Raw genomic sequence first — 19,164 nt, 5'->3', positions numbered from 1 at the left:
TCATGGGGACACGATCGCTTGTCAGGCCCTGGGCTCGGCATGGACAGTACAGAAGTTACCACGCAAGATCTTACGTGCGTGGATCCCACAGTAGAGTCAGAAGTTAGACAAGAAAACAAGCAATTGCATGGAGAAAATTTGGAAACGTTTTGAATGCTCCTGGAGAGAGTTCTGAACAATCTAAAGTACATAGTACTTAGTAGAAAACCCCTGGGAAGAGTGGGGTAGATTTACAAGTACTAATTGTGGAGACTCTCCAAGGTGTATTGTTAAGTAGAAAAAAGTAAGCTACAGAATAGTATATCATTTATGTTTCAAAAAACATTTTGAAACACATCATGATATTATATCTATGGGTGCATAAATATATATGTAAGTGCAAAGAAAAGTATAGAGGTGCATTTCTTATTTTCCATAATTAACTTTTTCAAAAAGAAAGTATTCATTGTCAAATGAAAAAATAATAACATTTTTAAAAAATATATCTTTATTGATTTCAGAGGGAGGAAAGGAGAGGGAGAGAGAGATAGACAGAAACATCAATGATGAGAGAGTCATTGATCAGCTGCCTCCTGCACGCCTCCGACTGGGGATCTAGCCCGAAACCCGGGCCTGTGCCCTGACCGGGAATCAAACTGCGATCTTCTGGATCCCAGGTTGATGCTCAACCACTGAGCCATGCCTGGCTGGGCAAATTAATAACATTTTTTTTAATCCCAGCAGACTCTTTTGGCAGGCGGGGTCTTCTGGAAATATTTGCATTTAGCTAAGCTGTGTATCACACTGCCTGTTAATTGTGACAAAGTAGTTGGCGTTATCAGAGGTAATTTTATCTAAGTGACTAGTATTTAACAGAAAGCAACGTCCTAAGGAAATGGGACATAAGACAGATGTGTGCCAATAGAGGGAAGGCAAAGGCAAGAGAATCCAGCATGAGGGCCTGCTGCGTATTTAAAGAGGAAGACCCAGCTGCCACCTTTCATCTCTGCAGCTTCCACAGTTTTACCCGAGGCTGGGCCTTCTAACCAGCTGGGAGCTTGAATATCAGCTTCCAGGTCTAGTCTTCCAACGGAGATTCTCCATTCTAGCTGCATGTTAGAATCATGTGGGAGACTTACTGAAATATTAATGCCTGGCACCAAGACCAGTTAAAGAAAAGACCTTTCAGAGGTTGGGCCTGGGGATTGGTTTTAATATGACCAGGCCTGACACCCTGTTACAAGAATCATGCATGCTTGCCAAGTACTCCAAAAATGACGTCAGTTGCAGGTGCTGCTTAAACTCTAGGGGAATATGGGAAAAGGAAAAACATATGTACTATTGTGTTATGCGATTCCAATATTATAACCGTGTGTGGTTTATTTCAGGCTCGCCTGACCAAAGAGCAACGCTGGGGAAGTGCATTGCTCTCCAGAAACCACTCCTTAGAAGAGGAATTTGAAAGGGCAAAAGCAGCAGTGGAGGTAACTTTTATAAAATTGTTCTTTGTGTGTGTTTCTGAGAGTGGAATTCAAAAACTCAAATTTCAGCAGGATACACATGAAATGGGTCGTACTTTATAGACATGAAATAACCCAGATTATGATTGTTCGAATGAAACCTGATACCAGAGAACTTTTGGCTTCCTGCCAGGCGTGACTAATAGATGTCACCTCTTAAGCCAATTCTGTGGTAGATTATCAGTGACTGTCTGGAGTCCTGGGTCAGAAAGAACTCTGAGCCTCCTCGGGGTCTGTGATGAACCTATGCAATGCATTTTCTATGTTTCTCTCTGTGAGGCCAAGGTTCACGCCTGACGTTTTCATCTCTCTAGCATCTATACAATGTCTGAACCATAGAAGGTATCCCTGCTCCAAAAATACTATACATTTTCCTAACTGAAAAGGCATATCCCAGCCAATGGAGGGCCTGATTCAAGCCATAATTTTTTACTGCTAAAAGTGTCCAAAACAAATGATAAGATTTCATTTTTTATGGCCAAGTAATATTCCATAGTATATGCATACCACATCTTCTTTATCCAGTTGTCTATTGGCAGACACTTAGGTTGCTTTCATATCTTGGCTATTGCAAATAATGCTGCAGTGAACGTAAGGATGCATTTATGTTTTTGAATCTAAAAAACAAAATTAAGGAACAAACAGAAAAAAACTCAAAAGATACAGAGAACAAACTGATGATTGCCAGGTGGGAGGGGGGTTGGAGGGATAGTTAGAAAGGTGAAGGGATTAAGAAATACAAATTGACAGTTACAAAATAGTCACAGGGGTATAAAGTACAGCATTAGGAATATAGTCAATAATATTGTAATAACTATGTATGGTGTCAGGTGGATACTGGACTTATGGGGGATCACCTTGTAAGTTATATCAATGTCTAACCGCTATGTCACATGCTTGAGACTAATATCATATTGAATGTCAACTGTAATTGAAAAGTTAAAAAATAAAAGGGTACCCCAAATAATGACAATGTTGATAAACTAAATCAAATGATAATTTGAACATTAATTTTCTTATTTAGCCTTCTAATGAGAGAGAAAGAAAGAGGAGGAGGGAGAGGAAGGAAGAAAGGAAGGAGGAAAGGAAGCCATAAAAGGTCAATCTTTGCTGGTTTTTATCCATTTTCTTCCTGGTTAGAATCACAGAGTGCACCACAGATGCCATCTGTTATACTCATCTGAGCTTTGCTAGATCACTGTTTGAGAGTGGAGCTTTCTGCCAAGCCCAAGTAGGAACTTGTCAGGATCTCCACTTCTGTTACTGATATGAAATCTTGAAAATTTGAAAGTATTCCTATAATATGGCTCATTTATGTAGCTGTCTTGCCACTAGAATTTGGATGAAATTATTATACTATGAGCAGTCTTTCGGTAACTCCATACTTGAAATGCAATTAAATCACATTTCTAATTTAATAGTAAAAGGATTCTTTATATTCTAGAAAATAATTCCAGCCATAATTTCATGTCATCATTCAGAAACCCAATAAGAGAACACTTTTTATCTCATCACAAAACAATCTACCCAAATTTCTTTTTTTATTTTTAACCTTTTTATTTAAAAAAAATTAATACAAATTTAGAGCTCTTGAATGTGATCAACTGATATATTTGATTGAGACCAGCAGAGACCACATGGTCCCACTGCATGGAGTCTGTAACTCAATTCATCTTAAATGCAGATATTTTTTCAGACTTAAGAACTAATTTAAATTTATTTTTTGAACTCCTACTGTGTGTAGTGCACTGAATTAGCACTAAAGAGAAGATTATGTAAAACCATAGAATATTGAGTCAGGAAAGACAGAATTTATATGATCCCATTTAGAATAAGAAAGACAATGGTTCATACTCAAATGGCTTAATTTCAAATTAATATATCAACGACAAAAATTACCCATCTATCTACCTATCTATGTGTGTATTATATAGCTATAGATATATATTGATATAGAGATATATACTCACGAAATCATTTCAGTAAATATCTATTGAATTAATAGATGGATAACTGATTGTTAATCACCTAATGTGGGCAAGTCTGTCTATCTATCATTGCATATAAAGTGTCCTTTCACCTCTTAATCTAATGTAGTTCCTGCATTTTCATAGCTAATACAAACCAACAATTCTGTCGGTGGCATGCAGACTTGTGCCAGGGACTGTGCTAAGCGTCACCGTCTGTGGTTGTCCTCTCAGGGTCAGTCAGTGAGACACAAGAATGAGGGCCGCACCAACCAGTCTTGCTGGGGAGTAACACTGGGCATGTCTTGTATTTTACATGGTACGAACTAGTTTTTACTTATACTAAGTAACACCTGACAACATGTCATTCAACTAACGTTTGAGCTAAAATGTCCTGAAATACAACATCTCCTGCTAGAGAAAAGACAGCTAACCCCGCATGCATATTTAGTGCATGTCTTCACTGACCCGGGAACTGTTTATGTGCAAAGGCTGACATTGCTTGGGCTCAAGTTGAACTGTTAGATCTAGCAAGGCAGGTATGGGGGAGGCGTTTTGCCTCCTTAGCTTCCATTTTATTGAAAAATCACTGCAAATTTATCTCTGTTCAAAATATTGTAATTTTAGGACAAAGAACCAAAAATTCCTATTTGGGGCTTTTTTTAAAAAATGTATGTTCCCTGAACAAGAATGGAGAGGAGCTTCCTCCGGGTTTCCTCGCCAGCCAGCAGCCTGAACGCACTGTCCGCCGCAGCGGGTCCCTGTCCCTAGGCAGGACGCACCGGGAGCTCGGTGGCGCCTGCAGCTGCCCAGGAAGGCGGGTCCCTGGAGAGACTGTGCTGCATCTGCGGAGGAGGGACGAGGTCCCGGGCAGGCGGCAAGAAATACCTCCGCTATCACCCGTTCCCAGGGCGGGAAGAGCCTCTGCGTCTAGTATTGTGTTTAGCTAGTCGGTCACATTAGGGGCCTCCACCTTCAAATTCGTCAGGCATGTTTAGGCTTCTTCTCCGGGCCAGGCACTGTGCAGGGTGCTAAAAAGAGAAAAGTGGGTGAGACCAGCTCTGCCCTTAAAGAGCTAGAAGAATCCAGGTGTAAGCAGCTCAGATCACTCAAGTACAGCTTATCACGTAGCATAGTTACTATGGGTTTACCTGTCCATCTCCCCACTAGACTGACCTCTTACAGGCAGGACTGTGTCCCAGCCTTCATTATGTGCTCAGCCCGTTCAGAGTCAGGTGCAGAGCGAGGCCCCACAAAGTTTTGTTGGATAAATAAATGAGCAAAAATAACAATGGATCCCTCTAATGCAGCTATTTCATCTAAGCAACTCTTCTCTGATGGGTGCTTTAAAAACATCACAAGCATACTGACTAACAGAAGATGAATTTTCGGTCCTGACCTCAAAGTCACGTTTCACTTGGCTCCGATATTAGTATAATGAATGTATGCATTTTAATCAGTGTTTTCATAACTCTCCCTTTACCCCGAGGGAGGTATTCTTGTGAGCAAATTTTGGAAAAGAATAATGAAATATGTGCATGGAGAGAAATGAAGATACATGGACAAAGGAAAGTGCAATGGTCAGAGGCAAGAAAAAGAACAGGAAGCAGACTTTTAAATCCTTCTGGCTAATTAATTGAGCCTATTAAATTCTAGTGCTCTGAACTCTTCCCATACCCAGGTCTCTTCCCTTTGAACTTCATTTGGGATATTGCTTGTGATTTTTTTTAAATGGCCACAAATGTTTTGATACTTCCTTCAAAGTACAGAGCTTAGCTCTCCTCCCCTTGAGCGTGGGCTGGGCTTAGTGACTCACTTCTAGTAAATGGAATAAAGTGGCAGCCATGGTATGTGACTTTACACATTAGGTCATAGAAGGTACTGTGGCCTCCTCCTTGCTCGCTCTCTCTTGAGCCACTTGCTCTGGAGGAAACCCAGCTTCCATGTCACGAGGACCCTTAGTAGGTAGGGAACCAAGGCATCCTACCTATAGCCAGCAGGTGGGGAACCAAGGCATCCTACCCATAGCCAGCAAGGACCTGAGGCCTCCTGTCAATAGCACTTTGTGAAAAATCATAGGCAAATTGGTAATTACTGTTTAAGAAAATGGATAGTGAGATTTTAATGCTACTAATTTGTTGTTCTAGAAATATGGGTGACCTTTCCTGTGTTAAGTTTAACTAGGGGATACCATATTCAAAGTAACACAATAGCTAAACCCAGCTCTAGTGACATAAACTTAAAAATTATTTTCATAGAGAAATTTTGTTTCACCTGATGTTAATCTCTATATATACCATAGATCTGATAGGCACCTCAGAAATATTAATGGATTGAAGAAAGTTGGAGGCCATTCTTGGAACTGCTTTTAATATAAGATTATGTAAGAAGCTACTGACTTGGGTGCCCTCCTACCAAGAAGATTGTCTCCACCACCCCCTCATATTTCCTTCTGCTTTCTAGGACCATGTCACCTTTTTGAAGTAGGTGGAAGAGATTAATGGATTAAATACTACTTAAATCATTCTTATTTAGATTCAATACCCAAAAAAGAGAAAATCTTCTGAAAATATATGAAAATATTATTTGGGCAATATTGAAGGAATCTTATCATTAACTGTTTAAGATACAGATTTCTGTAGATAGAGTACGTGAAGATTTGATGTGCTGTGCATTCAAGAACTGGCAAAAGATCCTTTGATCTTATATTGATTTGATTTTTTCTTTTTTTAAAAAAAATATCTTTATTGACTTCAGAGAGAGGAAGGGAGAAGGAGAGAGAGAGGTAGAAACATCAATGATGAGAGTCATTGATCAGCTGCCTCCTGCAGACCCCCGGCTGGGAATGGAGCCCGCAGCCCGGGCATGTGCCCTGACCGGGAATCGAACCTCGATCTCCTGAATCCTAGGTCGACGCTCAACTGCTGAGCCATGCCGAGCAGGCTCTTTCCATTTTTAATAAACAAAATTTGATTTCTAAGAAAATACAAAGTATAGATAGGAATTACTGTAGAGTGACTTTTGATAAACCCTCATAGGTGATGCAGATGGAAGTATAAAGAGGTGTAAGATAGTCTTAGGTAAATGTATGAGTAGTTCTAATCTTTAGTTCTGTACTCAAGGCAGTGGAGCTATCTGCCCATTTTGCTTTTGAAAGACTTTTTATAAAATAAAATCAAAATACTGAATGATCATCTGATGACAAACACTTAAACTGCTCATTGGTTTAGTAAATCGAATATGAAATGCACAACTATACAGAGTTCAGTGGAGAATTAGTGAACATCCTGTGAGAAAGTGGCATCTTGAATTTCCTTTATCATTCAACTAAGACACCTAATATACCATACAGTAATGGGTATGAGTTCATGTTCAATACATGAACACTTCCTGATGATTAAGAAAGTGATTCTTTTCCATGAGGGTAACCAGTGTCTACCTCTTCCTCCCAGATAAGCAGCATTAGTTTCTTCGATCTTGTGTTAATCAGGGTTCTCCAGAGAAACAGAACCAGTAGAATATAGATATTTGGTTTGGAGATGTACTTTCTTTCATCAAGTTTGATCTTACATCAGATTTCTTTATTTAGCATATTGATTTTTTTGTGTGTGCTTTTATTTTTTTCCCATCACCATTCATTCCCCCTATACCTATATTGATTTTAATTTATATTAAAATGACTTGGTATTCTTTGAAATACACATCAACCCCTGACAACAGCAGCTACTTTTACTGGGCCAAGAGGGCTGGAGGCTTGAAGAGAAAGTATAGGGCAGAGAGGTATTAAAACATAGCTGGAAATTATTAATATCATATATAAGCCACATGCAAATAATTGGAGATGAATTTGATTTCCTGTCAAAAGTTGAATTGCATGGTGAAATTTTAGAATAAAAAATTTACAGACTTATCCTATCTTAGTTACCTTGTATCCAAAGAGTAAAAATGAATGAACAGATAAATAAATAACGCCAAGTCAAGCACCAAAATTAAATTATTACGGTTATTAAACACCATTTGCTTCCTACATCAAAAAGCTTAGGTTGTCATAGAAAACGGATGGGCAATCAAATATTCTATTTCTGTGTCCTGCACATCTCTGAAGGGAAAATGCAAGTATGGGATTGACTACTTGATCTGATGACACAACAAAAGTAGATGGATCACTATCTCTTTAAACCTAAATGTGAAAAAAGATTTGATTTTCACCAAATAATTAAAACCAATCTGAGTGTGTTGTGTTTCTGTGATGATAACAGGGTGTTTATTGAAGCCATTTATAGCCCCCAAAATAGAGAATTCACTTGGAAAAGCTACATTAGAAGTTAACTACTTCCTCTACTAAGTCATTCCTTATGACTCATCAGTCTTCTAAAAATAGCCTTCCTTTTCAGAGTGAGCAGTTTCTTTATACTAACGCATTTGTTTTCTACCTGTGGGGAACAGACTTTGAATTGTGACCATCAGGTTTAAGAGTCCCCCATAAATTAGGTTTTAGGTTTCACTGGTCAGGTGGCAATATTACAATTTGAAATAATTTCAAGATTGGAATTATTTCATTTATTAGTGAAGTTTGATTTTATGGATTTACCAAATCACAGTGATTATTTGGATCAATAATAAGGATATCCCCCATTCAAAATAATAGCTTTGCACCCTTCAGGTTGCTTGGGATGATGGGATGGGTAAGAACACACACACATGCACACACATACACACACACATACACACACACATACACACAGACCACTCCAAATTTAGGTAGAGGTCCTGACTTATTCAGGCAAGGATCTCAAGCATAATGAAGGCAAAGTGGCCACAGACTGGAATCAGTGCAGCTCCTCAATCCAGCTTCCTCCAAAGACCCTGTCATGGGTGTGCAGCTGTTGGTGACACTAACTCCATGAGGCAGGCCTTTTACACTTGGGCTTTGCAGCACTACTCAGGACTTATACAGTCCATCCTGGACCCATTTGGGTCTCAGGCTAAATGCAGAAGCCAGGAAAGATGGGGCCTCATGCTGTGAGGCCATCAAAGGAGGGGGAGGAAAAGGCTTGTAATGTGGCCCAGCACCCCGAGCACCATCCGTACCTCCTGCTCCCTGCCTTTCCAAACAGCCTGCTGTCATTCTCAAAGGGAAGAGCCTAACTTTTACGAAAACTTAAAAGTACATATGGATTTGAGAAAAAAGTGGAAGGAAATGCAAAGGCATCAGTAATTTATCTCAGGATGGTGAGATTGAGAGATTATTAATTTTCATTGGCAATTTCAATGGTTGTTTTTTTTTAAATATATTTTTAATTGATTTCAGAGAGAGGAAAGGAGAGGGAGGGAGAGAGAGAGATAGAAACATCAATGATGAGAGTCATTAATCAGCTGCAACCCACAACCCGGGCATATGCCCTGACCGGGAATCGAACCCCGATCTCCTGGATCCTAGGTCGACTCTCAACCGCTGAGCCACGCCCAGCTAGGTGATTTCAATGGTTTTAAAAAATTATTTATAATGATAATTTATTGCTTTCATAAACATAAAATAAGTCGTTTGGGTTTTTTCCTTTTCTTAAAGCCCCGTGTGTCAGATCAAGGATAAGAGATGTGGGCTCTCATTCTCTGCATTCACTGCCCTGGCCAGCTGGGACCACCGCTTTCCCCTGGTAGGCTGGGACAGTCCTTTTCCCCTCTAGGCCTCAATTTTTATCTGTAACTTGAGACCATTAGATTATATCCAGGGTACCTGAACTTGGCTGCCCATTGGAACTACCTGGGGAGCTTCCCAAACTCCTGATATCTGTGTCCCATGCCCAGAGACTATGATTTCATTGGCCCTGGCCCTGGCCTGGGCCTTGGAATTTTGAAAAACTCCCCAGGTGATTCAATGTGCAGCCAAGTTTGGGAACCTCTGGATTCAGTGATTTTTAAGGCTGTCTTCTGCTGTGCCGGTCAGTGAATATATGATTTCTCCCCTTCGCCTAGGGCCATCCCTAAGTACCAGTTCTGTTTTTAGCAATTGCTAAGAAAGAAGATTCTAAAACTTTCTTAGGTGACCCATTTCAATGTCTTGCAATCATTTCAATCAGAGAACATTTTCTTTATGTCTAATCTAAATTCCTGCTGCAGCAATTTAAGCCATGATGGGAAAAGAGAACATCTAGTTGTGATTGGCTTGGATGTTGAATTCCTTGCATGAACTTACATCGCCAGCTTCAGTCGTCTTTTCAATCCCAGCTAAACTCTCTCATTACGGTAGCTTTACCCAACAAGTTCCTTGTCAAGGTTCTCATAGTGAGCGGGAAATGCAAGATTTCTTACTACCATATTGTCCAAAGTATATTTTCCAGTTTCTGCCAAAATCATCCCTAGATCTGTGTTCCTATAATGTTCTTAAGGACAGTATATTTTTAATTCTTTAATGTTTTTATTGCTTTCTTTAGCCTTCTTTCCAGATTTCTGCTATCATTCTTCAGTGCTTTTCCCCTTTATTCGTATATTTTAGAGTTAACAGATTTCAACAAAACTAATTCCAAGGGGCATGTCACAAAACACATTCTGAGCAAATGCTCAAGGTTCTACTAAAACGACTGAAAATACTGTGCCACTTACAAAATAATTATTTCCCACGCTGAAAATATATAGTTTGATACTCTTTACATTTATACCCAGATTCAGGAAGGATGAATGACTTGAACATGAGCCCTATTTTTAAATTTTTCTTATATAAGTTCAGGTTTTAGATGGTAACATGAGCGCCAAGGCTAAATTTGTCCTTTGTATATTTATGACCGTTCACCGTGAACCTTTTCTACATCTTACGATGTCCATTCACTTGCAAATGAAAATAGAAACAGTTGCCTGTCCTGGCTTCAGAACTCTGGTTCCAGACTCTTGATGAAACCTGCCCTGCGTGGAGGGGCTTGGCCACATCCCAGCTGTGTCACTCTGTGTCTGGCAACAGTAGGCAGGAATGCAGCAGCTTTGAGAAGTTTTGCCTCATTGCTAAACATGACATTGATTGAGCAGCATTGCAATCCAGTTAAGATTATTCCAGTTCTTCATGATTTTTATAGGATCTTTGACATATTTTCAAAAGAACAGGAGCATTTTACATAAAGCCACTGGACTATGCTGACTGCTAAGAAAACTTCATGACATGGCTTGAACCATGCCATATCTTCTACCTCCTCTACATCAATGTTATCTACACTGTTTCTGTGATGAAGTGGTTATGTTTCTAAATCCCTGTCGAAGGAGGCTTCTCATGTATAAAACATGGATGTGATATGTACAGACAGAAGACATCTTCTGCTTCAGTAAAATAAGAACAAGGCAGAGAGCTCTGAGGTGCTCCACCTTGTTCTGTGTTAGATATTGGTTTTCTGCCACCTCAAAGACGATTTCCCCCCAGTCTCCTTTGTGGATTCCTCCACTGTGTCTGTCTTCTTAAGATCACAGAGCCCCAGGACACAGCCCTTGCTCCTCTGCTCTCCTCCTACCTTGTCTCCATAGCCATCTCTTTCAGGTCTGTGGATTTAAGCAATAACTATACCTAGATGGCTCTCAATCTGAATTTTCAACCTTGACCTCTCCCCCAGAGACCCCAAATTGAATATCCAATTGCCTACTGATGCTACTACTTAGGTTCTAATATCCACTGTGTACTTTAACCTATCTAAAGCCTAACTCTTCATTTCCCATCCCAAAGAAGCCTCCACCCCAGTTCAGTGATAGCACCACAATCTGCTCAAAACAAAACCCTGAAAGATGCCCTTTCTTCCCCTACAGCCTCACATCTAATTCAACAGAATGTCCTGTTGGAATAATGTCCAAACTAAAGGACTTCAACCAAATCTATTATCAACCCTGCACAAACTTTCCTCCTCACCAGCAACATCCCTGGCCCAAACCACTGCCACAACCTCCTTCCTTGTCTCCCAGCTTCCAGTCTTGTTCCCTAGCGAATTCCAGGTTCTCTTCTCAGATGATACATCAGATCCTATCACTTCCTTGCCAATGAGAGTTAACATCTGCCAATCACTTTCCATCAAAAATAAAATGAGATCCAAAGTCCTTAATTTGGTCCATAGGACATGATCTGGCCCCTGTTATTATTCCCTCTTGTCACCTCCCCAGTTCAGTAAGACATTCCAGCCACACTGTCTCTTCTGCCCATTCATCCCAAACTCATTTCCATCTCTGTATCCTGTGCCTAGAATGCCCTTACCTGGGTTGTTTAGGTCTTAGATCCCTTTAAGAGGTCTTCTTTGATCACCTTTTCTGAAAGAAGTCTTTCCTAAGTGTCATATATAACTATTTCTTAAAGTGCTAACAACTATTCAAAATTACATTATTTATTTATGTATGTACTTTGTATTATTTATGTGTTTCCTCTAGACTGGAAACTCCATGAGAATAGCGACCTTGTCTTAGTCACTACCCTATCTCCACTCCCTAGGATGGTACACAGATAGAGCATCACAAATTGTGCTCATGCAAATGAAGAAAAAGTGCAGAAGTTATGTGAGTTTATAGGGCATTAAGAAGTAGAGTTCAACCTTCTGTTGAATGTACCAAAAGAATCCTGTTTATTTTCTTCAGTATAAGACGTTAGCACGATAGTGCTATTCGCACAATTTGATAGTCTAGCACTATCATGATTTGATAGTCTAACACTCATTTGGACATTTCTGTTCTAAACTTCTTTAAGGAAACTTGGACAAGTGGCAGTGTTTATGATTTTGCAAAAGCTTGGCTGAAGGGTGTGTTCCACTTCTATTTTTAATGTAATTTTGAGCTAAAGAACACAACCAGTATTGTCACCATTTTAAAAACATGATGCTGAATTACATTATATTCAAAGAAAAAGAAAGCAGTAAAAGCCCAGGAACCAGTAAGTCCTTATTCAAAAAACATTTATTTATGTCAGTTGCTTTCTAACATATACCTGATTTTATAAACAAATTAGAATAATCTTCTGGAAACTGAATTTTTCCTGAATCTTTATTTAGTGTCAAATCTTTATGTTTCCTTACCTCAAGGCCAAAGGAAAAGGAAAATCAGTAGTATTTCATCATTACAAATGACCTGCCAGAGAATCCCTACCTCTTCAACCAGAAAGAGATTTTCTCTTCTCAAAGAGAAAGCCTCTTCCTCCAACAAGATTATCAGATTCTAGATCTGCTGATCAGTTTAAAGACTATGGTCACCATAACAACCAGTACCTTTAACAGCCGTGTTGGAAATTTTTTTTTCCTTAAAAGCCTGTCATTGGGGAGCAAGCTACATCAGAACACTGAGCAGGTAGGGGAATAATGCTTTAAAATAGATAGATAAATGATAGATAGATAGATAGATAGATAGATAGATAGATAGATAGATAGATAGATAGATAGATAGATAGATAGATGATAGATAGATAGATAGATGATAGATGATAGATAGATAGATAGATAGATAGATAGATAGATAGATAGATAGATAGATAGATGATAGATGATAGATAGATAGATGATAGATAGATAGATAGATAGATAGATAGATAGATAGATAGATAGATAGATAGATGATAGATGATAGATAGATAGATAGATAGATAGATAGATAGATAGATAGATAGATAGATGATAGATAGATGATAGATAGATAGATAGACGATAGATAAAGAGATAACATGTTTTCTTCTTAGTGAAATGAATCAATACATTGGTTAAATTATTTATTTTTCTTTTTTAATTTATTTTATTTTTTATTAATTTTTAAATTTATCTTTATTGTTGAAAGTATTACAGATGTCCCATTTTTTTTCCCCAATTGACCCCCTCCACTTCTCTCCCATCCCCTCCCCAGGCCTTCACTTTGTTATTGACTGTGTCCATGGCTTATGCATATATGCATATAACTTCTTTGGTTAATCTTTTCCCACCATCCACCCCCCTTCCCTCTTCCCTCTGAAATATGATCGACTGTTGCATGAGTCAATGTCTCTGGATCTATTTAGTTCATCACATTCTTTTGTTCATTAGCTTCTTCTTAAAGAAGACCCTTCAACATTTCCTGTAGTGCTGGTTTGGTGGTGATGAACTCCTTTAGCTTTTCCTTATCTGTGAAGCTCTTTATCTGACCTTCAATTCTAAATGATAGCTTTGCTGGGTAAAGCAATCTTCATTGTAGTTCCATGTTTTTCATCACTTTGAATATTTCTTGCCACTCCCTTCCGACCTGCAAGGTTTCTGTTGAGAAATCAGCTGACAGTCGTATGGGTGCTCCCTTGTAGGTAACTAACTGCTCTTCTCTTGCTGCCTTTATGATTCTCTGTCTTTAACCTTTGGCTTTTTAATTATGATGTGTCTTGCTGTGGGCCTCTTTGGGTTCCTCTTCTTTGGGACCCTCTGTGCTTCCTGGAATTGAAAGTCGATATCTTTCCCCAGGTAGGGGAAGTTTTCTGTAATTATTTTTTCAAATAGGTTTTCAATTTCTTGGCCTCTTTCTTCTCCTTCTGGCACCCCAATAATATGAACGTTGGGCCTCTTGAAGTTGTCGCAGAGGCTCCTTATACTATCTTCATATTTCTGGATTCTTTCTTTTTTTTTTTTTTCTCTTCTGGTTGGGTGTTTTTTGTTTCCTCATGTACCAAATTGCTGATTTGATTCTCAGCATCCTCTACTCTATTGTTGATTCCCAGTAAATTATTCTTCATTTCAGTTCGTGTAGCCTTCATTTCAAATTGGTACTTTATTTTCTCAGTTGTTTTCATAATAATATGCTTGAGCATCCTTATAAACAAAATTTTGAACTCTGTATCTGTTAGCTTGCTTGGATCTATTTCATTTAGTTCCTCTTCTAGAGATTTCTTCTGTTCTTTCCTTTGTGACATGTTTCTTTGCCTCCACATTTTTGCTGCTTCCAGGTGTTTCTTTCTATGTATTAGGTAGAGCTGCTATGTCTCCTGGAGTTTGTAGAGTGGCTTTGTGTAGTAGATGTCCCGTAGGGTCCAGTGGCTCAGCCTCCCCAGTCACCTGAGCTGAGCCTTCTAGGTGCTCCCCTGTGTGGGCTGTGTGCACTGTCCTGTTGTAGTTGAGCCTTGGTTGCTGTTGGCGTCACTGGGAGGAATTGACTCCCAGGCCAATCAGCTGTGAGGAGCAGCTGCAGCTGCAGCCAGAGAGCTGCTGTGCTGGAGACGCCCCTGTGGAACAGGATTTACTTCAGTGGAGCTTTGGTGCTCACCAAGTGCGCCCCTTGAGTGTGTCACTCGTGGATGTGCTAGGTTGTAATCCAGCGTGGTCGAGTCTGACCACCAGGTGCACTGTCTCTGGGGCCTCCTGGGAGGTGAAAAGTCAGCCTGTGCCAGTGCCCTGCCCAGGGCCATCCAGCATGAGCTCCACAGCAAACCATAGTTGGCTGCTACTTGTGCGGGCTTGGAGGTGTCCAGGAGAGGCCAAGCTATGAGCCAATGAAGGCTGCTGCTCGTGCCAGGCCTGGGGCCATTTATCAAACCGTATGGGCCTGCTGCTGCTTGTTTGAGAGATTTTAGGAACGTCTTAAGCATGAGGCTGGAGAGGCCACTTGCACAGAAAAGTCCCTGGAAATGGCCTGGATGAGCTGCAGGGGGGAGGGGCGGGGCCTCCGGGAATCACGGGGCGGGGCCAGAGGTGGGAGTCAGGTGCTGGCGATTCAAACATGGTGCCTGCCTGCGGGCTGTGTGCGGGGAGGACTCGCCACAGGAGCCAGGGCCTCCGCTAGCCCTTCTGCCTGGGAGGAAGCCGCCCCTCCGCCTCTCGCCCGGATCTCAGGCAGGTTAGTTCCCCCCGAGTGTCCCGGGTCCTTTCAGGCTGCTGCCCGGCGCTGGGCTCAGAGGGAGCGTCCGAGTGAGTCCGTGCCGGGCCCTTTAGAGGAGCTGCTGGGGCTCCCGCAGCCTCCGCGACCCTCAGGGACTGTCCCCGCTGGTTTCACAGCCCGGAGTTGTGGGGACGTCTCTTCCCAGCCCTGGAGCCCTGGGCTGGGGCCTATGTGGGGCTGGGACCCCTCCCTCCTCCAGGAAACCCCCACCGCCGAGATTCCCTCCCGGGTTTAACCCGAGGCACCGGGTGTGGGCCTGCGGCCGCGTCTCCAGGATTCAGCCCCCATCCGCCCGCGTCTCCGCCCCTCCTCCCACTCTTGATGCTCCTTCAGTCCCCTGGCTGTGGGGCTTCTGTGCAGCCGGATCTCAGGAGGCTCTGAGTGAGGGTGGGTCTGTGTTTTAGTTGTGATTTTGATGTGGTTGCGGGAGGCGGCAGGTACGGCTGCTACCTATGCCTCCATCTTGTTTCCCCTTATTTTTCTTTTTTTAATAATTTTTATTTTCCAGTTACAGTTGACATGCAATATTATATTAGTTTCTGGTGTACAACATAGTGATTAGGTGTTTATATAGCTTATGAAGTGATCACCCAGTAAATCTAGTACCCACCTGGCACCATACATAGTTATTACACTATTATTGACTAGATTCCTTATGCTATTCTTTACACCCCCACGACTATTTTACAACTACCCATTTGTACTTCTTAATCCCTTCCCCTTTTTCATCCTTCCCTCCCCCCCAGTCCCGCTCCCATCGGGCAACCAGCAAAATGTTCCCTATATCTATTAGTTTGTTTCTTATTTATTTGTTCCTTTGTTTGTTAGATTCCACATATAAGTGAAATCAGATGGTATCTGTCCTTCTCAGTATATATCAAAAGCTTCAAAATGTTTGTACCTTTTGACCCAGCAATTTCTTAATAATTCTCAAGAAATACTCACTCACATGCATAAAGATACATGCCCCAGTATATGTGATGCAAATTTTTGTAATAACAATAATAGAAGGTGAAATGTATTAAGATAAATCTATATAATGGGATACTGCAGTGTCCTCATAATGATGTGATGGTTGTATATTTACTGGCATGTAATTACATCCAAAATAAAGGTTAAACAACCACATGTACAGTAAGGTTCCATTTTCACAAGTAAATAATGAAGTAATTTGATTGAGCATGATTATATTCCAGCTACTCTATTAAATATTTTACAAATACTATGAAATTTGATCCTCACAACTACCCTACGAGGTTAGTATTTTTAACTCCTTTTTAGAAATGAGAAAACTAGAGCTCAGAGAAGAAAGTAACTGGCCCTAATACTGAGAGCTCATGGGTAATTGTTTTTATATGCAAACATAAGGGGGAAACCTAACATAAGATACAGCAAAGTGCTCCCAATTATTATATCTAGGTAGTAAAATTAATAGGGTTATTTTTTCTTTTTCTTCATCTATTTTTCTAATTTGCCTGTAAGGAAAAAGTATTACATAACTTTAAAAAAAATGTTTTTTAAGAATTTTATTTTTAAAAAATTACCGAGAAACAAATACCTAAGTAAAGTAAAAGTCCTTGTCCTCTGATATTTTGAATGAGTTTTAGAAAGTCTCCAAAATAGGCTCTTAACACCCACTTAAGTCTACTTTGAAAGATTTGGATGATCCCTAATTTAAATACATTTTAATTCTCCTATTCCCTGCCATCTGGACAGTTAGTTAATAGGCTTTGCAGAGTTCCCCATATGAAAACAGAGCTTGTGTTTAGTTTACTGTTATTAAATACTTAGTTAAAATGTAGGACTACAATTATCTCTGAAAACAATCTTTTAATTATTTAAATGTTGTGACAGCATAGTTTAGATGCAACAATCGACCTTTATATTTATCTTGAGTCAGCAATGTTCTTTAGATTTTAAATATCCTTGTAAAAAATAAATCACAAGCTGTCTCCACAAAAAAAAAAAAAATTAGTCCCTAATGGGGTTTTGTCTTTACAGCACTTAAACAGGGTCGTTTGTGCTTGGCTACTTAGGAGCATCCATTGCTGATTGATGTATTGTGTAGCATCTCTTTAGACATTTAAATCATACAAGAAAGTGGCTTTATAAAAATAATAATAATACCACCGCCTGACTCTGGTGTAACTCTTCACAGTTTATAGAAAATTTTCCCAAAAATTTTGAAATGAGAAAAAGTTATTTGATTTCTCTGAGATCACACCCCTAAGTAGTTGCACCTGGACAAGAGTCCACGTCTTCTGACTTTTGGTTCAAATACTTTCAATATCTCCCAAAATTTCTTCCAAGTGACTGTGAGACCCTTGAGTCAAAAACTGTCTTTTTCAGCTTCATAGCCCAAGAACATAGACCTAGAATCAGGGTTTAATATACGTTGATTTTATTTAAGCTATACAACCTAATCTCTGCCTGCTTTCCTGTAGACAGACTTCTCAGTTTGTCTTTTTGAGAACCAAAATGGCCAAGAAAATACATCTTGCATTCAGATTCTAAAAAATCATTTCAAATGAGGCATAGTTCTCTGAATTAAGAGGACACAGACTATTGAACATCTACCAAGATTTTTTTTGGACTAATTTGGTGACAGTGGAGTGGAAAAGCACAGGCTGGAGTCAAGAAGACCTATGTTTAAATCTGTTTTGCACTATGAGTCATTTTCCTTGGGCAAGTTATTTAATCTCTGGGACATCAGCTTCCTCATTTATAAAAAATGGAAATAATGCACGAAAGCCCATTTGAGGAATCAAATGAAACAGAGTGCAAGAAAGGGTACATCTCAGGAAGCTCGGGAGACCATTCATTCACAACAGGTATTTGTTGAGCATGGGTCATGCATTAGGATTCTTGGCTATCATTTCATCTAATGGGCAGAACTTGTTAGGCTGAGAGTAAAAGAGAACTTAACCTACTGCCCATTCAAACCCCATTTGTGAGCTAGTTTTATCCTAGTCTCTGACTGAAATCATAGGTTGGTTCCTTCTGTTCACTTCCAGTGGCTGTTGTAACAAAGCACCGCCAAATGAGTGGCTTAAAACAAAAGAAATTTATTGTCTCATAGTCCAGAGGCTAAAAGTCTGAAATCAAGGTGTTGACAGGGCCATGCTCCCTCAAAGCCCTTCCTTGCCTCTTTCAGCGTCTAGTAGCCCCAGGTGTTCCTTGGGTTGTGGCACATCACTCCAGTTTCTCTTCCATCTTCACCTGACCATCTTCCCTCTGTGTCTGTGTCCAAATTCCCTTCCTCTTATAAGGACACCAGTGATACCAGATTAAGGGTCCACCATAAGAGCCTCATCTGCACTTGATTACATCTGCAAAGACTCTATTTTTAAAGAAGATCACATTCCACAGATACCAGAGGTTGGGACTTCACCATATCTTATTAGGAAACACAATTCAACCCATAAGAGCACCATAGCTTTCCAGTCACTCTAAGAAGATAAAAATCCTCCAGATATTTTGATCTCAAGAACAGTGTTGTTTCAATAGCTAAGATATCCATTCCTCTATAATAATCAAATGACTCCTTCTATATTCACAATTTAGATCTTCTTGCCTCCCCAAATTTGGAGTGCCTTTAGGCCTGATCCTCTGTAGTGGGGAAGCTGCCAGGGGAACCTTCTGTCTGCTGGCTCCACTTCCTCCCCCTCCACTTACTTGTCAGTTTCTGAGCCCTCCAGGGTGGGATCAGAACAGTGAGGAGTAGGGGAAGGGGCCCAGCCTCACGTGGCAGGTACAGTCATGGCCTGGCATAGGTGCTTTCTGGGCTCAGTGGATGTTTAACTCGAGTACATTCTCTCATGTTCTGCTTTTGTGGGTCTCTCAGAGATTCCTGCTGGGAATAGCCA

At 40.2% G+C, this 19,164-nt stretch overlaps 1 protein-coding gene across 6 annotated transcripts in view; it reads left to right on the top strand.

Moving 5' to 3' along the window:
• Positions 1 to 19,164, top strand: part of PEX5L (peroxisomal biogenesis factor 5 like) — a 183,784-nt gene that overhangs the window by 140,068 nt on the left and 24,552 nt on the right. For all 6 annotated transcript variants that reach the window (XM_081139309.1, XM_081139311.1, XM_081139307.1 and 3 more), the window contains one exon: positions 1,368 to 1,463. In XM_081139309.1, the coding sequence (XP_080995435.1) occupies positions 1,368 to 1,463 (96 nt within the window). The remainder of the gene's footprint in view (positions 1 to 1,367; positions 1,464 to 19,164) is intronic.

This window comes from Miniopterus schreibersii, assembly GCF_964146895.1.
Source record: "Miniopterus schreibersii genome assembly, chromosome: 5".
NCBI classification, from domain to species: Eukaryota; Metazoa; Chordata; class Mammalia; order Chiroptera; family Miniopteridae; genus Miniopterus; species Miniopterus schreibersii.
The sequence above is the reverse complement of the archived record's forward strand: the minus strand, read 5'-3'. Positions and strand labels throughout refer to the sequence as shown.